The sequence below is a fragment of the Ovis aries genome, chromosome 8 (genome assembly GCF_016772045.2).
Source record: "Ovis aries strain OAR_USU_Benz2616 breed Rambouillet chromosome 8, ARS-UI_Ramb_v3.0, whole genome shotgun sequence".
Taxonomy (NCBI): Eukaryota; Metazoa; Chordata; class Mammalia; order Artiodactyla; family Bovidae; genus Ovis; species Ovis aries.
The window spans coordinates 2,103,982-2,123,981 of NC_056061.1; the positions used below are offsets into that span (position 1 = coordinate 2,103,982).

Consider the following 20,000-nt stretch of genomic DNA (forward strand, 5'->3'; position numbering starts at 1 on the left):
TTTGATAATTGTTCATATCTTACTTATGAACAAAATGTATTTATTCCTTGGGCTCACTCATTTGCAAATTGCAAAAATCAATCCAGTTGGTGGACGTGTGGCCAATTACCTGCATTCAGTATTCCTAGGTTACCTTGGTAGATTTCTCCTCTCCAAGGTTCTAGCTGAATGGCCATTAGACATTTTAGCTTAGAAGAAAGAAGCTCTAGTACCATGCAAGCTACCATTACTGCCAGTATTACTAAGTGAGATCTTCTTACTTGGCCAATTTAACCTGCTTTGAACCTGGCCATAAATATTCCTTTTCACCGGATGTTAAATATTGGGTAGTTCCTAAAAGGACCAGTAGATTTGTGGAACAAGTTTATGGCCTTGGCTCTCCCCAGGTTGGTTAGGAAGATGCAGAGTTGGTTTCTTTTGGGGCCAAGGTCCCCTATGTGTAGCCTTGGAAACAGTGCTTGTCAATCTGCCTTTGACATTTGCATGCTGATTTTCTGTCAGTTTTCCAATGGTATGATCATTTGGCCAGTATATTCATTCCTTCACTTGGAATGGAAGATATCATTAATCACATAGTGGCTTTAACATTTACTGAGCACACTTTGAATGATAGTCATCAAGCCAACACTTTGCCCACTTCTGAAGTCTTTATGATGAGAAAAATGGTCTTACAAAATGGGGGAACTGATGATATAATGCATAATGCATGTTGGATTTTTATACTTGCTGTGTCTTCTGGTGTAACTCATGACACATATGAAGAATCAAATTTCTGTTCTGAATGATCCTTTTCCCAGTTTAGTGGAAATATGAGGAAATGGTTTGGAATGGCTACCTACTCCAGTATTTTTGCTTAGAGAATTCCATGGACAGAGGAGCCTGTTGGGCTACAGTCCATGGGGCTGCAAAGAGTTGGACACAACTGAGCAACTAACACACACACACACACACACACACACACATACACACATACACACACGAGGATCTTGGCTTAAACCTTTGTTTAATGACATTGTTACTCCAATTGACAATTTTGATTATAGTTGGTGTGACTTATAAAGTGATAGTTTCTTGCCTTTTGCACTGTTTATCACCTACTCCTATTAAAATAATGATACCTAAAAGCTTGAAACTGCTGATCACATCCATAGTTCACAAAAAATTAATGAACATGAAAAATGCCCATGTGAGTTAACACTGACATAAGTCCTATTGGACAACTTGGAATTTACCACTAGTCCATCCCAGACATCTCACTAGTATAACACCCTAAAAGGAAAGAAAGAACCAAGCTATAAAAATGCAACATGAAGGGACATGATAGAGCCTGATAGAGCCTATAGACTTGAATGTATTCCTCTCTTCTCAAAGTGAAAGTGAAAGTGAAGTCACCCAGTCATGTCTGACTTTGTGACCTCATGGACTGTAGCCTACCAGGCTCCTCAGTCCGTGGAATTTTCCAGGCAAGATTGTTGCCTGGAAGGTAAACAACGATCCTGGCATTGAGGGACCAAATGTTTGCTCACCTAATGCTTTCCATTAAAGGACTAATGATATAAGAGGGGGAATTGATGAAATAAAGTCATATTTCATGACAAGACAAAAATCTGAACATAAAAATTTTCCTCTGCTTACTTGAGCCTCTTCCTTCCCCTTTAGTGTGTATTGTGAATCTGCATTAGCCATACCTCCTCAGAAGTAAACCTTTCCTCTTATTCTTGTAAAGGGTCAGGATGATCCACTAATCATTTTGTACATGCAGATATGGATTGTATAAACTGTCAATGCATCATTTAAAATGTAACCCTTTGTCTCAAAAACATATATCACTGTGCTTTGCTTATGAACCAAATGTATTTATTGTGACCAGCTATAAGGAAACCCTTCCCCTTAAGCTAATTGTGAAGTGAAGTGAAGTCACTCAGTCATGTCTGACTCTTTGCAACCCCAGGACCCCTACCGGGCTCCTCCATCCATGGGATTTTCCAGGCTGGAAGAGTACTAGAGTGGGTTCCCATTTCCTTCTCCAGAGGATCTTCCCGACCTAGGGATCAAACCCAGGTCTCCCGCATTGTAGGCAGATGCTTTACTGTCTGACCCACAAGGGAAGCTAAGCTAATTATAGCTTACAGCAATTTGATAAATTATACCTTTGTAAATGAAACTATAACATTTATCTTTCCTTTCTCCCTGTTCTCTCCAGAAGTTGGAAACTCTTAGGTTCCCAGCAACCTCATCAGATGAATAAGAAAGGCTGGCAGATGCAGGAATCTCAAGATTTGTTGAGGACTTCCCGGCCCATGCAGCCACAGCATCCCTTTTTGGGCTTCCGTGGTGGCTCAGATGGTAAAGCGTCTGCCTGCAATGCAGGAGACTCAGGTTCAATCCCTGGGTTGGGAAGATCCCCTGGAGAAGGAAATGGCAACCCACTCCAGTACTCTTGCCTGGGAAATTCCGCAGACTAAGGAGCCTGGTAGGCTACAGTCCATGAGGTCACAAAGAGTTGGACATGACTGGGTGACTTCACTTTCACTTTCACTTTGAGAAGAAAGGAATACATTCAAGTCTATAGCTATCGCAGAATCTCACGGCAAGCCCTTGACATGCTTTCCCAGCCTTGATGTCTTTGAAAGTTTAATTTGAGATTCCTTCTAAAAATTTCCAGGATAGCCAACTTAAAAGAACCTGTATGATCAATTGTTGGCTGTTGCTATTTAGTCGCTAAGTCCTGTCCAACTCTTTTGTGACCCTGTGGACTGGAGCCCGCCAGGCTCCTCTGTCCATGGGATTTTCCAGGCGAGACTACTGGAGTGGGTTGGAGTTTACCATTCTAACAGAGCAATCCTCAGAGCTTTCTCAAAGACTGTCCGCTGGGTTATAATCCTCAGGCTAGCTCAAATAAAATTTTCCATTTTTTTTTTTCTTAGATTGACTACAGTTAAGTCCCCTACCTACAAACTTTCAAGTTTTGAAGTTTTAAATATGCAAACATGCTTTCACATGTCCAATCACGTCACGTGTCTGGCATACACTGCCACGTGTGTGCATCCTCTACAAGTAGCTGTGCTTTCGTGTTCTTTAATGCACAGTACTGTATAGAGCACAGTAGCACAGTATCTTTATTTCAAGCTAGATTTGCAAGAGTATATCTTCATTGAACTTCTTACTGTGCGACACGAGGAGTTTACTAAGGAAGGCCTGATAGCATTGGAGGTCCAAAGAAAGAATAAAGGGAGACAAGAGGAAGAAGAAGTAACTAAAGAAATTTACGACACGAGAAATGGCAAGGGGATTTTCTCTATTTGTGAAGGCACTGATAATTTTATTTTTTAAATATTTTATTGGCTGTGCCGGGTCTTATTTGCAGCAAGCAGAATCTTCCATCTTTGTGTGTGTCTTTAGTTGCAGCATGTGAAATCTTAGTTGTAGCATGCAGGATCTAGTTCTTGGACAAGGGACCAAATCCGGGCCCCTTGCATCGGGTGCAAAGTCTCAGCCATTGGACACCAGGGAGGTCCCAGAGGAGACACTGTTAGTTTTTGAGGCACAGGACCCAAACGTGGAATGGTACACAAAGATTGCAGTATGCAATCCAACGTCATCTATGTTGAGAAAAAAGATCTACTACCCAGACATCACTGGATCACTTTTTCTAAAGGATGGGCAGAGCTGAACCCAGTAAGGAACCAGAACCTGTGCCATCACTGTCAGGTGGGAGTGAAACTGCAGCTCGCCCTCCATCTCCTATTGCTGACGACCCTTCAGCTCTCTCATCTCCCATCCTTCTCCCTCCTCCAGTCAGTAACTCTTCTTGCCTGTTCACTTGATGCCAGCCCCTGTGTACAGCTGTCGTACTGTACTACTATACTTGTAAGGTACTGGACTGTAAGATTTAAAATGCTTTCTATTGCAAATAGAACTACCTTATGACCCAGCAATCCCACTGCTGGGCATACACACCGAGGAAACCAGAATTGAAAGAGACACGTGTACCCCAATGTTCATCGCAGCACTGTTTATAATAGCCAGGACATGGAAACAACCTAGATGTCCATCAGCAGATGAATGGATAAGAAAGCTGTGGTACATATACACAATGGAGTATTACTCAGCTGTTAAAAAGAATACATTTGAATCAGTTCTGATGAGGTGGATGAAACTGGAGCCGATTATACAGAGTGAAGTAAGCCAGAAAGAAAAACACCAATATAGTATACTAACGCATATATATGGAATTTAGAAAGATGGCAATGATGACCCTGTATGCAAGACAGCAAAAAAGACACAGATATGTATAACGGACTTTTGGACTCAGAGGGAGAGGGAGAGGGTGGGATGATTTGGGAGAATGGCATTGTAACATGTATACTATCATGTAAGAATCGAATCGCCAGTCTATGTCCGACGCAGGATACAGCATGCTTGGGGCTGGTGCACGGTGATGACCCAGAGAGACATTATGGGGAGGGAGGTGGGTGGGGGGTTCATGTTTGGGAACGCATGTACACCCGTGGTGGATTCATGTCAATGTATGCCAAAACCAATACAGTATTGTAAATTAAAGGGAAAAAAAATTTAAAAAAATGCTTTCTTTATTTTTGTGTTTGTTTTTTATGTATTATTTGTGAAAAGTATTATAAACCTATTATGGTACAGTACTATATTGCCACATGTGTTACTTAACTAATTAGTTAACCGAGGCTAACTTGGACTTTGATACAAATTGCACTTACGAATGCACTCTCAAAACGGGCCTCATTTGTATGTAGGGGACTTACTGTATTGATTAATTTTTCATCAGGAATATGATCTGATTTCCTGTATTTATTGCAACAGAACTTGATCCAAACTATTTTTAAAGTTAATCTTTTTCTGATTTTTATATAGGGTATTTACTTAACTTTCAGTTAGGCATTTAAGAAAATCCTTTTGTTCTCACAGTGAGATTGTCTAATTAGCTTGAGGTCATTGACTGTGATAAAGATTATGCAAATCCATGAATAACCGCAATCAGTAGTCAGAAAGACAAGTCAAACAAGATACTTTAATGGTTAATCTCATTAGAGGAAAGATAATGACACCAAAACTCCTGGTAGGAGGTCTAAGAACTTTGTTTGGGGAAGGAAATAAGGTTCCATTTCTCAATTCTACATCATTTCTCGGCCTTTTGGCTGAGATCAAGTGTAGTCTCATAATTCTACACACTCCTGAAATGAAAGAATACAATTCTAATGGAACCTCAGGCTCCATACCTTCCACTGTGTGGCTTGCTTAATTACTCAGTTGTGTCTGACTCTTTGTGACCCCATTAACTATATGGCCTGCCAGGCTCCTCTATTCATGGGGTTTTCCAGCAAGAATGCTGGAGTGGGTTGCCATTCCCTTCTCCAGGGGATCCTCCCAAAGCAGAGATTGAACCCAGGTCTCCTGCACTGAAGGCAGAGTCTTTACCATCTGAGCCACCAGGGGATCTTCCCTCCATTGTGTAGAACCTTGTCAGTTACTTCCCATGGTATGTATTTTTCCATCAGTTATCAATTATGGGTGCCATTAGTTATAGATAAGGTCTTCCTTTCAAATGCAACATTACAGTTTCTTGTTTGACAGTCAACTGACATATGTGTAACAGTGAAATTATTTTTTCAAAGGGGAAGGGCTATGAAGGAAAGAGACTTTACTTGCTCCATGAGAATCATTCAAGAGATGCAGGAAAGTAGAATCTTAAAAATATTAATCTCTTATAAATCACATGTTGGACAATTTTTAGACTTGAACTTACTTTGTGCCATTACTCCAAGTACTAAATTATTGGAAGTTTGGAGGGAATGGGTATTGCAGGCATTTCATCTTTGTTTTTTGTTGTTGTTGTTGTTTTTTTTTTTTTTGAAACACTTGGGTCACTACTAGCTATTAAGTCACTCATTTTTTAAATGATTTTTTATTCATTAATTTATATGTGGCTGTGCTGCATGGCTTTTTGTCTCGTGGTGGTGAGCAGCCCCCTGCTCTCCAGTTTCAGTGTGCAGGCTTCTCATTGCAGTGGCCTCTCTCGTCACAGAGCGTGGGCTCCTGGGCAGTGGGCTTCGGAAGCTGTGGCCCATTGGCTCAGCAGTTGTACCTCCCCGGCTCCAGAGCACAGGCTCGACAGTTGTGGTGCACGGGCTTCATTGCTCTGCGGCATGTGGGGTCTTCCCGGTTCAGGGATAGAACCCATGACTCCTGCATTGCCAGGTGGATTCTTGACCTCTGAGCCACCAGGGAAGCCCCATTTATTTCTTTAGAGTAACTTTAACATATACTTGAAGGATGACTTTCATAAGATGAACTTAAAAGTGAAAGTCAGTTTTTACTGAGCCTGCTTAGTCCCATTTTAGTAACTGGAACTGAATATTTAGGACAACAGACATCAGGCCCTCCTGGGATCTCTCCCTAACAAGCACACGGTAAGGAATGAGGTTCGGCACACTGTTCCATCACATCATTTTGATTGTCACCAAATCTCCTGGGATGAAAAAGCTGCACTCACTGTCTCCAACACCCAGTACTCAGGGACCCAGTGCTCCCAGAATTCAGACCTCTCCTCCACTGAAACTGCCTTGCTAGCTAATTCCTACTCAAGTGTCAAGATTCAGGACAGTGGCCAGTTCAAGTCTTTGTCCCCTCAGACTGAACCAAGAACTGTTCTCTGAGCACGTGGCAATATGTGCATATCTCTATACTTGCACTTGCCATAGTAAGTGCAGAAAGTATCTTTTTATACCTGTCTTTCCTAGTAGGTATAAGCTTCTCAAGGTCAGAGATGTTTTTGTCAATTACTATATCTCCAATATCTGTCAAGGGAACTGGGACATAAAAGGAACTCAATAAACTTGTTGAATTAACTTGATCTACTTTAAATGAACTCACATTTGTGTGAGAAAGACAATTTACCAACAAATAATTGAAAAATAATGAGGTCACTAGCATATAAAATGTGTGGTCAGGGTCTTATAGGGGGTCTGAGGAGGTACCACACCGTATCCTCTTTATGATGTCAAAAACTAAACTGTGAGGAAATGGATCCTAAGGTCTGAGTGATATTGTGGTTCTCCACCCGGGAGAGAGGGCTTCCCTGATAGCTCAGTTGGTAAAGAATCCACCTGCATGCAGGAGACCCCAGTTCGATTCCTGGGTCGGGAAGATTCACTTGAGAAGCAATAGGCTACCCAGTCCAGCATTCTTGAGCTTCCCTTGTGGCTCAGCTGGTAAAGAATCTGCCTGCAATTCAGGAGACCTGGACTCAGTCCCTGGGTTGCAAAGATCCCCTGGAGAAGGGAAACGTTTCCCACTCCAGTATTCTGGCCTGGAGAATTCCATGGACTGTATAGTCCATAGGGTCACAAAGACTTGGACATGACTGAGTGACTTTCACTTCACCCAGAAGAGAATAGAACTAAAGATAAAGGGACATAGAGAAAGTTGAACCTTATACTAAACTTGTTATTAATGTTTTGCAAAACTGTATATATACCCTCGGTGATCATGGTCCTTTTCTCAAGCAAGATCTTAGCAGGTCACAATTTCCCTATGAACAGAGTTGTCTGGTACCCTCCTCTTCTGGGAGATGCTTGGTTTGTTAGCTTATAGAGTCCCCTTGTCTCACTGACTACTTGCACCAATGCTCTATGTGGGAACCAGTGCTTACCTCTTTTGTGGTTCAAAAATGGCTGAATACATCTCTTGTGTTTTAGTAGCCTAGACCATCTGGTGATCTGATAAAATGAGGGCATTTTTGTCCTTGCAGAGTGAATCAATGAGTGTTGAGACTCCTGTTTCATCCAGATATTCTGCCTCTGAAAACTTCAGTGGGTACAGTGGCTTCTGCAAGGGAAGAATCACCAGGCAAGTCAATTTGGTGAGGAAGATCTAGCCCAGAACACACTGCTGAAGGAGCAGTCCTTTGGGATTAGGAGTCAATTACCAAGTGCCTACAAAGCACCCTGCTATTCTGACTATGCACATGCCTTCCTCTCAAGGAGGAGAGACAAATGGGAGTGAGAGTCCATCAGAAAACCCCCAACTGACTATGTATGTGCTTATGGTCATGGAAAACCATGAGGCAAGGCAGCTGGGAGAAGGAATTATATTGCCCTTTGCAAACATTTATTCAGTATCTTGTATTCACTCTAAGGAATATGCAAGTCCTGCCCTTGAGAAACTTACAGTCAAACTAGAGAGACAGCATTGTGTCCTAGTGCTAGTCAACATAAGGCAGAAAGAGAAAAAAAGGACTCCTGAAGAGAAAGAAAAAGAAAGACTTTATTCTTAGAGATGTTTATCTCTGAAAAAGAGATGCTAGAAATACTGCCAGGCAAAATGAAAGAACTGATTATCTTTTTTAAAAAAATTGGGAACTGCAGAGAACTGGGTTCCTACTGTTTTCTGTGGATCAGGCTGTGATCAGGCTGTGCCAGGAAACTTGCAGTCAGTAGGGTTGCCCCAGCTGATTGACATCTTTCAAAGTTCAGGAAGATCCCCTGGAGAAGGAAAAGGCAATCCACTCCAGTCTTCTTGCCTGGAGAATCCCATGGACGGAGGATCCTGACAGGCTACAGTCCAGGGTCACTCAGACATGACTTAGTAACTAAGCAGCAACAATAGGTTCCTTGGGATTCACTGAATACAAATTATAAATGTGGAGTTTAATGACATTCAAGAAAAATAAAAGAAGGAAAGAAATCTTAAAAATTAGGGCAGAAATAAATGCAAAAGAAACAAAAGAGACCATAGCAAAAATCAACAAAGCCAAAAGCTGGTTCTTTGAAAGGATAAATAAAATTGACAAACCATTAGCCAGACTCATCAAGAAACAAAGGGAGAAAAATCAAATCAATAAAATTAGAAATGAAAATGGAGAGATCACAACAGACAACACAGAAATACAAAGGATCATAAGAGACTACTATCAGCAATTATATGCCAATAAAATGGACAACGTGGAAGAAATGGACAAATTCTTAGAAAAGTACAATATTCCAAAACTGAACCAGGAAGAAATAGAAAATCTTAACAGACCCATCACAAGCATGGAAATTGAAACTGTAATCAGAAATCTTTCAGCAAACAAATGCCCAGGTCCAGACAGCTTCACAGCTGAATTGTACCAAAAATTTTGAGAAGAGCTAACACCAATCCTACTCAAACTCTTCCAGAAAATTGCAGAGGAAGGCAAACTTCCAAATTCATTCTATGAGGCCACCATCACTCTAATACCAAAACCTGACAAAGATGCCACAAAAAAAGAAAACTACAGGCCCATATCACTGATGAACACAGATGCAAAAATCCTTAACAAAATTCTAGCAATCAGAATCCAACAACACGTTAAAAAGATCATACACCATGATCAAGTGGGCTTTATCCCAGGGATGCAAGGATTCTTCAATATCTGCAAATCAATCAATGTAATTTGCCACATTAACAAATTGAAAAATAAAAGCCATATGATTATCTCAATAGATGCAGAGGAATCCTCTGACAAAATTCAACATCCATTTATGATAAAAACTCTCCAAAAAGCAGGAATGGAAGGAACATACCTCAACATAATAAAATCTATATATGACAAACCCACAGCAAACATCCTCAATGGTGAAAAATTGAAAGCATTTCCCTAAAGTCAGGAACAAGACAAGGGTGCCCACTTTCACCACTACTATTTAACATAGTTCTGGAAGTTTTGGCCACAGCAATCAGAGCATAAAAAGAAATAAAAGGAATCCAAATTGGAAAAGAAGAAGTAAAACTCTCACTGTTTGCAGATGACATGATCCTCTACATGGAAAACCCTAAAGACTCCACCAGAAAATTACTAGAGCTAATCAATGAATATAGTAAAGTTGCAGGATATAAAATCAACACACAGAAATCCCTTGCATTCCTATACACTAATAATGAGAAAGTAGAAAAAGAAATTAAGGAAACAATTCCATTCACCATTGCAACGAAAAGAATAAAATACTTAGGAATATATCTACCTAAAGAAACTAAAGACCTATATATAGAAAACTGTAAAACACTGGTGAAAAAAATCAAAGAGGACACTAATAGATGGAGAAATAAACCATGTTCATGGATTGGAAGAATCAATATAGTGAAAATGACTATACTACCCAAAGCAATCTACAGATTCAGTGCAATCCCTATCAAGCTACCAGCGGTATTTTTCACAGAGCTAGAACAAATAATTTCACAATTTGTATGGAAATACAAAACACCTTGAATAGCCAAAGCAATCTTGAGAAAGAAGAATGGAACTGGAGGAATCAACCGGCCTGACTTCAGGCTCTACTACAAAGCCACAGTCATCAAGACAGTATGGTACTGGCACAAAGACAGAAATATAGCTCAATGGAACAAAATAGAAAGCCCAGAGATAAATCCACACACCTATGGACACCTTATCTTTGACAAAGGAGGCAAGAATATACAATGGATTAAAGACACTCTCTTTAACAAGTGGTGCTGGGAAAACTGGTCAACCACTTGTAAAAGAATGAAACTAGAACACTTTCTAACACCATACACAAAAATAAATTCAAAATGGATTAAACATCTAAATGTAAGACCAGAAACTATAAAACTCGTAGAGGAGAACATAGGCAAAACACTCTCAGACATAAATCACAGCAGGATCCTCTATGACACACCTCCCAGCATACTGGAAATAAAAGCAAAAATAAACAAATGGGTTCAGTTCAGTTCAGTCGCTCAGTCGTGTCCGACTCTTTGCGACCCCATGAATTGCAGCACGCCAGGCATCCCTGTTCATCACCATCTCCTGGAGTTCACTCAGACTCACGTCCATCGAGTCCGTGATGCCATCCAGCCTCTGTCGTCTCCTTCTCCTCCTGCCCCCAATCCCTCCCAGCATCAGAGTCTTTTCCAATGAGTCAGCTCTTCACATGAGGTGGCCAAAGTACTGGAGTTTCAGCTTTAGCATCATTCCTTCCAAAGAAATCCCAGGGTTGATCTCCTTCAGAATGGACTGGTTGGATCTCCTTGCAGTCCAAGGGACTCTCAAGAGTCTTCTCCAACACCACAGTTCAAACGCATCACTTCTTCAGCACTCAGCCTTCTTCACAGTCCAACTCTCACATCCATGCATGACCACAGGAAAAACCAAAGCCTTGACTAGATGGACCTTAGTCAGCAAAGTAATGTCTCTGCTCTTGAATATGCTATCTAGGTTGGTCATAACTTTTCTTCCAAGGAGTAAGCGTCTTTTAATTTCATGGCTGCAGTCACCATCTGCAGTGATTTTGGAGCCCCAAAATATAAAGTCTGACACCATTTCCAGTGTTTCCCCATCTATTTCCCATGAAGTGATGGGACCGGATGCCATGATCTTCATTTTCTGAATGTTGAGCTTTAAGCCAACTTTTTCACTCTCCTCTTTCACTTTCATCAAGAGGCTTTTTAGCTTCTCTTCACTTTCTGCCATAAGGGTGGTGTCATCTGCATATCTGAGGTTATTGATATTTCTCCCGGAAATCTTGATTCCAGCTTGTGTTTCTTCCAGTCCAGAATTTCTCATGATGTACTCTGCATATAAGTTAAATAAGCAGGGTAACAATATACAGCCTTGACGTACTCCTTTTCCTATTTGGAACCAGTCTGTTGTTCCATGTCCAGTTCTAACTGTTGCTTCCTGACCTGCATACAGATTTCTCAAGAGGCAGGTCAGGTGGTCTGTATTCCCATCTCTTTCAGAATTTTCCACAGTTTCTTGTGATCCACACAGTCAAAGGCTTTGGCATAGTCAATAAAACAGAAATAGATGTTTTTCTGGAACTCTCTTGCTTTTTCCATGATCCAGCGGATGCTGTCAATTTGATCTCTGGTTCCTCTGCCTTTTCTAAAACTAGCTTGAACGTCAGGGAGTTCACGGTTCATGTATTGCTGAAGCCTGGCTTGGAGAATTTTGAGCATTACTTTACTAGCATGTGAGTGAGTGTGGTAGTTTGAGCATTCTTTTTCATTGCCTTTCTTTGGGATTGGAATGAAAACTGAGCTTTTCCAGTCCTGTGGCCACTGCTGAGTTTTCCAAATTTGCTGGCATATTGAGTGCAGCACTTTCACAGCATCATCTTTCAGGATTAGAAAGAGCTCAATTGGAATTCCATCACCTCCACTGGCTTTGTTCATAGTGATGCTTTCTAAGGCCCACTTGACTTCACCTTCCAAGATGTCTGGTTCTAGATTAGTGTTCGCATCATCATGACTATCTGGGTCGTGAAGTCTTTTTTGTACAGTTCTTCCATGTATTCTTGCCACCTCTTCTTAATATCTTCTGCTTCTGTTAGGGCCATACCATTTCTGTCCTTTATCAAGCCCATCTTTGCATGAAATGTTCCCTTGGTATCTCTAATTTTCTTGAAGAGATCTCTAGTCTTTCCCATTCTGTTGTTTTCCTCTATTTCTTTGCATTGATTGCTGAAGAAGGCTTTCTTATCTCTTCTTACTATTCTTTGGAAGTCTGCATTTAGATGCCTATATCTTTCCTTTTCTCCTTTGCTTTTTGCCTCTCTTCTCTTCACAGCTATTTGTAAGGCCTCCCCAGACAGCCATTTTTTTTGCATTTCTTTTCCATGGGGATGGTCTTGATCCCTCTCTCCTGTACAGTGTCACGAACCTCATTCCATAGTTCATCAGGCACTCTATCTATCAGATCTAGGCCCTTAAATCTATTTGTCACTTCCACTGTATAATCATAAGGGATTTGATTTAGGTCATACCTGAATGGTCTAGCTGTTTTCCCTACTTTCTTCAATTTGAGTCTGAATTTGGTAATAAGGAGTTCATGATCTGAGCCACAGTCAGCTCCTGGTCTTGTTTTTGCTGACTGTATAGAGCTTCTCCATCTTTGGCTGCATAGACCATAATCAGTCTGATTTTGGTGTTGACCATCTGGTGATGTTCATGTGTAGAGTCTTCTCCTGTGTTGTTGGAAGAGGGTATTTGCTATGACCAGTGCATTTTCTTGGCAAAACTCTATTAGTCTTTGCCCTGCTTCATTCTGCATTCCAAGGCCAAATTTGCCTGTTACTCCAGATGTTTCTTGACATCCTACTTTTGCATTCCAGGGACCTAATTAAAATTAAAAGCTTCTGCACAACAAAGGAAACTATAAGCAAGGTGAAAAGACAGCCTTTGGAATGGGAGAAAATAATAGCAAATGAAGCAACTGACAAACAACTAATCTCAAAAATATACAAGCAACTCCTACAGCTCAATTCCAGAAAAATAAACGACCCATTCAAAAAAATGGGCCAAAGAACTAAATAGACATTTCTCCAAAGAAGACATACGGATGGCTAACAAACACATGAAAAGATGCTCAACATCACTCATTATCAGAGAAATGCAAATCAAGACCACAATGAGGTACCATTTCACACCAGTCAGAATGGCTGCGATACAAAAGTCTACAAGCAATAAATGCTGGAGAGGGTGTGGAGAAAAGGGAACCCTCTTACACTGTTGGTGGGAATGCAAACTAGTACAGCCACTATGGAGAACAGTGTGGAGATTCCTTAAAAAACTGGAAATAGGACTGCCTTATGACCCAGCAATCCCACTGCTGGGCATACACACCAAGGAAACTAGAATTGAAAGAGACATGTGTACCCCAATGTTCATCGCAGTATTGTTTATAATAGCCAGGACATGGAAGCAACCTAGATGTCCATCAGGAGATGAATGGATAAGAAAGCAGTGGTACATATACACAATGGAGTATTACTCAGCCATCAAAAAGAATACATTTGAATCAGTTCTAATGAGGTGGATGAAACTGGAGCCTATTATACAGAGTGAAGTAAGCCAGAAAGGAAAACACCCATACAGTATACTAACGCATATATATGGAATTTAGAAAGATGGTAACGATAACCCTATATGTGAGACAGCTAAAGAGATGCAGATGTACAGAACAGACTTTTTGACTCTGTGAGAGAGGGAGAGGGTGGGATGATTTGGGAGAATGGCATTGAAACATGTATAATATCATATAAGAAATGACTCACCAGTCTAGGTTCGATGCAGGATACAGGATGCTTGGGGCTGGTGCACTGGGTTAACCCAGAGGGATGCTATGGGGAGGGAGGTGGGAGGGACATTCAGGAGTGGGAACTTATGTACACCCATGGCGGATTCATGTTGATGTATGGCAAAACCAATACAGTATTGTAAAGGAAAAAAAAATTAAATTAAAAAAAAAATTTTTTTAAGAAAAAGAAAAGAGTTTCGTGCAGTGTGTCCTATTGCCAACAAACATAAAGCCCAGATAAGTTGCTCTGGTTTCTCTATACCTAGGGGAAGCACCTGTTCTCATTAAAAGTGACTCTAGCTCAGGGCTCAGAGACAATATTCTATTTGCGCATATATGATGGAAAGCCTGAGACCCCTTCTCCCGGGAAGTCATGAAATAAACAGTCTTTTGGCAAGTGCTCTCAAACCATGTACCCCTAAGGGCTCCACACCTCCAAGAAGAGAAGCCAAAGAGCTGTCCTTGTGGTCAAGACCCCTAACATCTGCAGCTTTCCTGTGGAAGGCATCTTTGTGTAGACAGCAGCCTTGCCTGGTTTTTGGATATGTGTATCTTTAAATAATAAATAAGAAAACCCCATTCCTTTGTCTCAAATAAGGCAAAGATAAGTTTCGGGCTGGCTATGGCAATGGACCACCATTTCTGGCACAAAGCTGGCAAATAAAAGAGATCAGAGCACAACCCCACCGTCATCACCACCCCACTTTTCTGAAACCATTATCCAGCTGCCTATGTGGGGGCTGGGCTGACAGTTGCTGGCAAAACCTCAGGAGCATTTGCTCTGCTGAGCAGTCCACCTTTAGACAGGCAGTGGAAGGCAGTGGGAAGTATCTGAATGTTGATCGACAAAGCATTTGGGGGAGGCTAATGGACAAGGGAAACCCTGTAACCAGTTCCATCTCTTGGTGTCTTGTAGGGACTCAAACCATGATATGACTCAGAGAAAAAGCCTCTCTCATTTGGGGAGATCTGCTATTTGACTTATATTTATTCACGTTGAAAAACACCATATTTTAAAGAAAATACGAAATGCAGAGGGGAAATCTATTTTAAAGCAAATAATTTTAAGTAAAAAGAAGGTCAAATATTCATTTTAAATGATTTTAATTTGATAACTATTATTTCCAATTCAAAAAAGAATATTGCACAAATGCTTTTGTATCACAATCGTTATTTTTTCTCACCCTGGTGAGATTTTGACAAATATAGTTGGCTTTGGGAAATAACATAGAGAATGTCTTAATTGGCTTAGTAATATCAATAGCCTGTAAAAAAATGAAAGTAGGATATTACATTCATAGAAAAGACAAGTATATATCCATAAATTCACCTGGGTGTAGTGAAAAATAATAAGCTTTTCATGGATTTAATAAAACTTAAAGGAGACAAAATTGAGAATGCTGTGAAAATAGAATGCAGCTCACAAACTTTTCAATGCAATCTTTTGCTTTCAAAAATCCATTAAACCGGCAAGACTTCTAAGAATATTTGATCACATTATAAATCTCTTATATTGGAAAAGTTAACATCTGATATTTTTAAAGCAAAAAATCTAAATAAATACAGACCTGAATTGTTCAAATAACAAAATCTGTGAATGGTGAGGTAAAATTACCAAAATAACATAAACAAACAAAAAGAAAATAACACCAGAAAAAAAATGAATCTTGTCATGGCACCAATAAACATTTCTGTTGAAATTTATGAATATATGACAGTTTCTCTAGGTAACAAACACAGTTTTCATCACTTATGTAGTAAATGCTGAAATTTTAAGAAAATAAAAATTTTAGTGGTCAGCAAGCAAAAATAATTCCACGAAACTTTCCCCATTTTTATGAATTCATTACAGCAATTTTTATTCTTCTTTTTTGCCTTCGAATTAATATTTTTAGCAGAGGCATGGCACTGGAGTCCAGAGGCACATATATGCCTCAGGTGCCAGATGTTTTTTTAAAAAACTTCCATCTTGCATTTTTGGTGTTTTTAGAATTGTTGCTCATCACATTCATGAACACACCCTACTTTAGCTATACTTTTAGTTTATTTCCAGGAAAATTCAACCACAGTATATAGAAGAAAGGCACAACCATATTAATTACATTGTTTAACACACCACTTTATACTTCCTTTGTCACTCGTTTTTAGAAGCTGTGGGTTACTTCAATAGTGTCAGTCTTTCTGTTAATCTTTAAGCTATATACTCCACATCATGATTTTTTTTCAAATGGTTGTCCTAAGATACAATTAATTCTTCACATTTTGTGACCATTCCAGACATCTGATATCTGGAATATTTACAACTAACTTCATCAAACCTTAATGTTTTCTGAAATACTTGAAAAAAACATCTTTGTAATCAGTACTGTCAGAACACATTCTCCTATCAAAAAGAAAAGGGTAACATAATGAATTAGTTCAACTATGCACCTTAATCTGGAAACACTGATTATGACTCTGCTTCAGAAAACATAATTATTCCATGGAAAATGGATTGTCATTCATACTGATGATTGGAGGTTTACTTAAAATAAAATATATAGAAATTATGTGAGCCTGGCCTGGGATAGTGCCAGGATTGAACACGGGGGCAGTTTTTTCAGTTGGATGTTGATAAGGGAATGGCAACCCACTCCAGTGTTCCTGCCTGGAGAACCCCATGGACATGGGAGCCAGGTGGGCTCCAGCCCATGGGGTCACAAAGGGTCAGACTCGACTGAGCAACTAACCCTTTCACACTTTCACTGGAGTATGACTATTTATAATCTTGTTTGTTTATTCACTAGATAAAGACTTCTGTGTTTATTTTCTATTCATTTTTAATATTTTATTATTTTTGTCAAGACTTTTTTATTAATGTAGATTAATTTTACTCATCTGTCACTCACATTCCATTAGAGTTTAAAGAAGGGACTTAATCATAGCAGGGGCGGAAAAGAGCAACCATCTGAGTTGCCCTGATCACACCATCATCCCCTGCAAATTTCATTATAAATGCAGGAGAAACAAAATCTTTAGATCCAAATATACATAAGTTACTTGTAATATTTTAAGTTAACATCAAGTAGTATTTAAAGTTTTATCTTCTAGCCTTTTCACTCTTTGTGTAATAAAATTCTCACAAGTTAAGAAAGTTATTTGCTTCAAAATAAATTCTGTGGTATATCAGAATATTTTTGCCATCAGAAGTATAAGCATTGGCAAATAGGGAATTTAACTGTGAGTCGAAAAATACAGCAATACTAAATAAAATCCCCTTCTCACTGAAATGGCCAGTTCAGAAACATTTTCAGAAATCAAAACCCATAACAACAATTTTTAAAATCTTCACACATACACACTCTAGTTTCATTAATCAGTAATGAAAGCCCTGCATGTCTGTGATGCGTTCACAATTATTCATGCTAAGACAAACTTACTGTAACATTTCTCTTACTTACAGAACTCATAACTAATTTTACATAAAATACAGTTATTTAATTTTTAATACCTACTGAATGTGATTTGCTAATTCCATAAGGCATACCTTAAAACCTAATGTTTCTGTTCCATAGATTCAGTGCGTATTCCCCTCATGGCCTCAGGAACCTGGGTAATGTTGTGGACCAGAGAAATGGGCCAGTAGTATTACCTGTGTACTTTCTAGTTATCCTTGTGATGCTAACAAGCATTCTTTCTTTAATCTCGATAAAGTGACATGATACGTGATTTATGCTCCTAGAAACTGATGTGTCAACGCCTCATTTGTCTTCATAATGATCTTTTTAAAGACCTTATTGAAAACATATTCATATTAACAAAATCTTTTTTTAAAAAAAAGCTATACTATTAGAGTTTCAAGTAGTTTTCTGATGCATATTTTCACATAAACCTAAATTCAACAGCAGGTCTGACACTGAGATTTGATTAACGCGTATTGTGCTTTGAATTTTTAAAGAATATATTATCTAACCTATAGGGGGTTATGAAAACATGTCCAAATTCTAGCTATCAAGAAGAAAAGTTTACGTATCTTGGGATTTCTTTTACCACTTAAAAAAAAATGCTGATAGTATCTAGGTCAGTTTTTATTTTTAATTTTTTCATTTGGATAGATTGTGAGAAATAATCTAATATCACAGTCCTTATTACACATCCTGTACATGTAAGTACATAATGCAAACAGAAATACAATAGAACTGTCAGTAAAAGCTGTCCCTTTAAGGCTTACTGGTAAAACTCACACAGCTCCTTCTATTAATTTGTTCCATATGAAAACAAATTCATCCAGGGTTTTGGGCACAGAACACCAGAAAGAGCAACTTTAGAAAACTGGCTTAAGTATTTTAAATTAAACTCTTAAATCACAGTGTTGTTTGTTAGTGGTGAACCATGATCAGAACCAGAGAATTGTACAAATAATAATAACAGATCTTCCAGGACCTCCTGCTCTGGTTTTACCTCTTGAATTTACCCTATAGAGTGTTGGACTTTCTTTTTTTTTTTTTTTTTTTTTCAGGAATAGCAAACTGATAGAAGAAAATAAGCAGAGCTTACGATTTTGAATACACCAATACCAATACTTTGGTGAACTGACAGTGTAGTCTACAAATATATGTGCCATAGACTATGAAGAAGGAAACACTTTAGGAAAGCTAATCACATTACAAAGTGTATTATAAAAATAAATTACACAGCATGTGCCCGTGGACCTGAAAGCTTTGCCAAAGGAAGAGAAATTTGACACAAAGATTGAATTGCTCTTGCTACCTGTTTTTATATTATCAGCAAAACCATTTTCAGCTTTTATGTTTATATCCTCAAAAAAAAAAATTCACTGGAAGAAGGAAATTATTTCCAGTAGTGATCAGTAGCATGGAGGACCTTAGTGATGGTGGAGGGCTGGAGATATATTATCCATTCAACAGGGATTCAGAGGAAATACACACACCCAGTATGTGCTTGGTTTACCATTTCATCTTGAGTTCATACGTAACTGGTGGATGATGATGCTTTCTATAAAGAGAAGAAAGATACAGCATTTTCAATTAGACTGAAACTAACATCAGTAGTTTACGTGCAGGTCAACACCATATCATTTCACTAACAGACCATAGGCATCAAACAACAAAACAAAAACAGGTGCATGCACCCAGCAGCTTCTCTGGAAGTTCCTATTTTTGGGTAACTTCTTTATATTGACATAGGAGATCTACCTCTAAAATTCTTAAAGCCTTTTAGAAACCATGTCTAATATTCTAACAACATTCAATCAGTTTTACCCAAGGAAAGCCCTGAACACAAAGACAGTAATTACTACAGACAAGTTGCATAATGGAAACCAGACTATTTCCTAGAATTTCTGTTCTGAATAATATTCACATACTTTTATTTTTTTATGTCTGTGGACTTGAATTTTAATAAGGAAATATTTATTTTATTCCCAGGAATTCACTAGATACTATTTATCTTTATTCTCAGGAATAACAATATTATTTATATTATTATAAATAATATTTATTCCCAAGAAGTCACCAAATACAGATGACTCATTCTTGTCTCTGCTTCTTTTTGTATACTCCACCTGGGAAGATGCTTTATAATTCTTCATATGCTTTTCAATTGAAATTCATTTTATAAAAGTAAATAAAAATAGGTTGAGATAGTAATTAGAACAGCAGCAACAAGTGTGCAGTATTTATATTTGATTTATTTCACTTTTATCTTAACCTTGATGCCTTTGTGAACATGTATCTTTTTTTTTTTCTTTTCATTGTGTCATTGAGGCTCTATATGCCCATCACTGCTGGGCATGGGTTTCCCAGGTAGCCCTAGAGGTAAAGAACCTGCCTGCCAATGTGGAAGAGCTAAGAGATGCAGTTTGATCACTGGGTGGGGAAGATCCCCTGGAGGAAGGCATGGCAACCCACTC

General features: G+C 39.0%; 1 protein-coding gene across 1 annotated transcript in view; it reads right to left on the minus strand.

Moving 5' to 3' along the window:
• Positions 1–15,176: 15,176 nt before the first annotated feature.
• Positions 15,177–20,000, minus strand: part of FILIP1 (filamin A interacting protein 1) — a 313,619-nt gene continuing 308,795 nt past the window's right edge. The window contains exon 9 of the mRNA XM_060419371.1: positions 15,177–19,084. Within this exon, the coding sequence (XP_060275354.1) occupies positions 19,044–19,084 (41 nt within the window). The 3' untranslated portion in view covers positions 15,177–19,043. The remainder of the gene's footprint in view (positions 19,085–20,000) is intronic.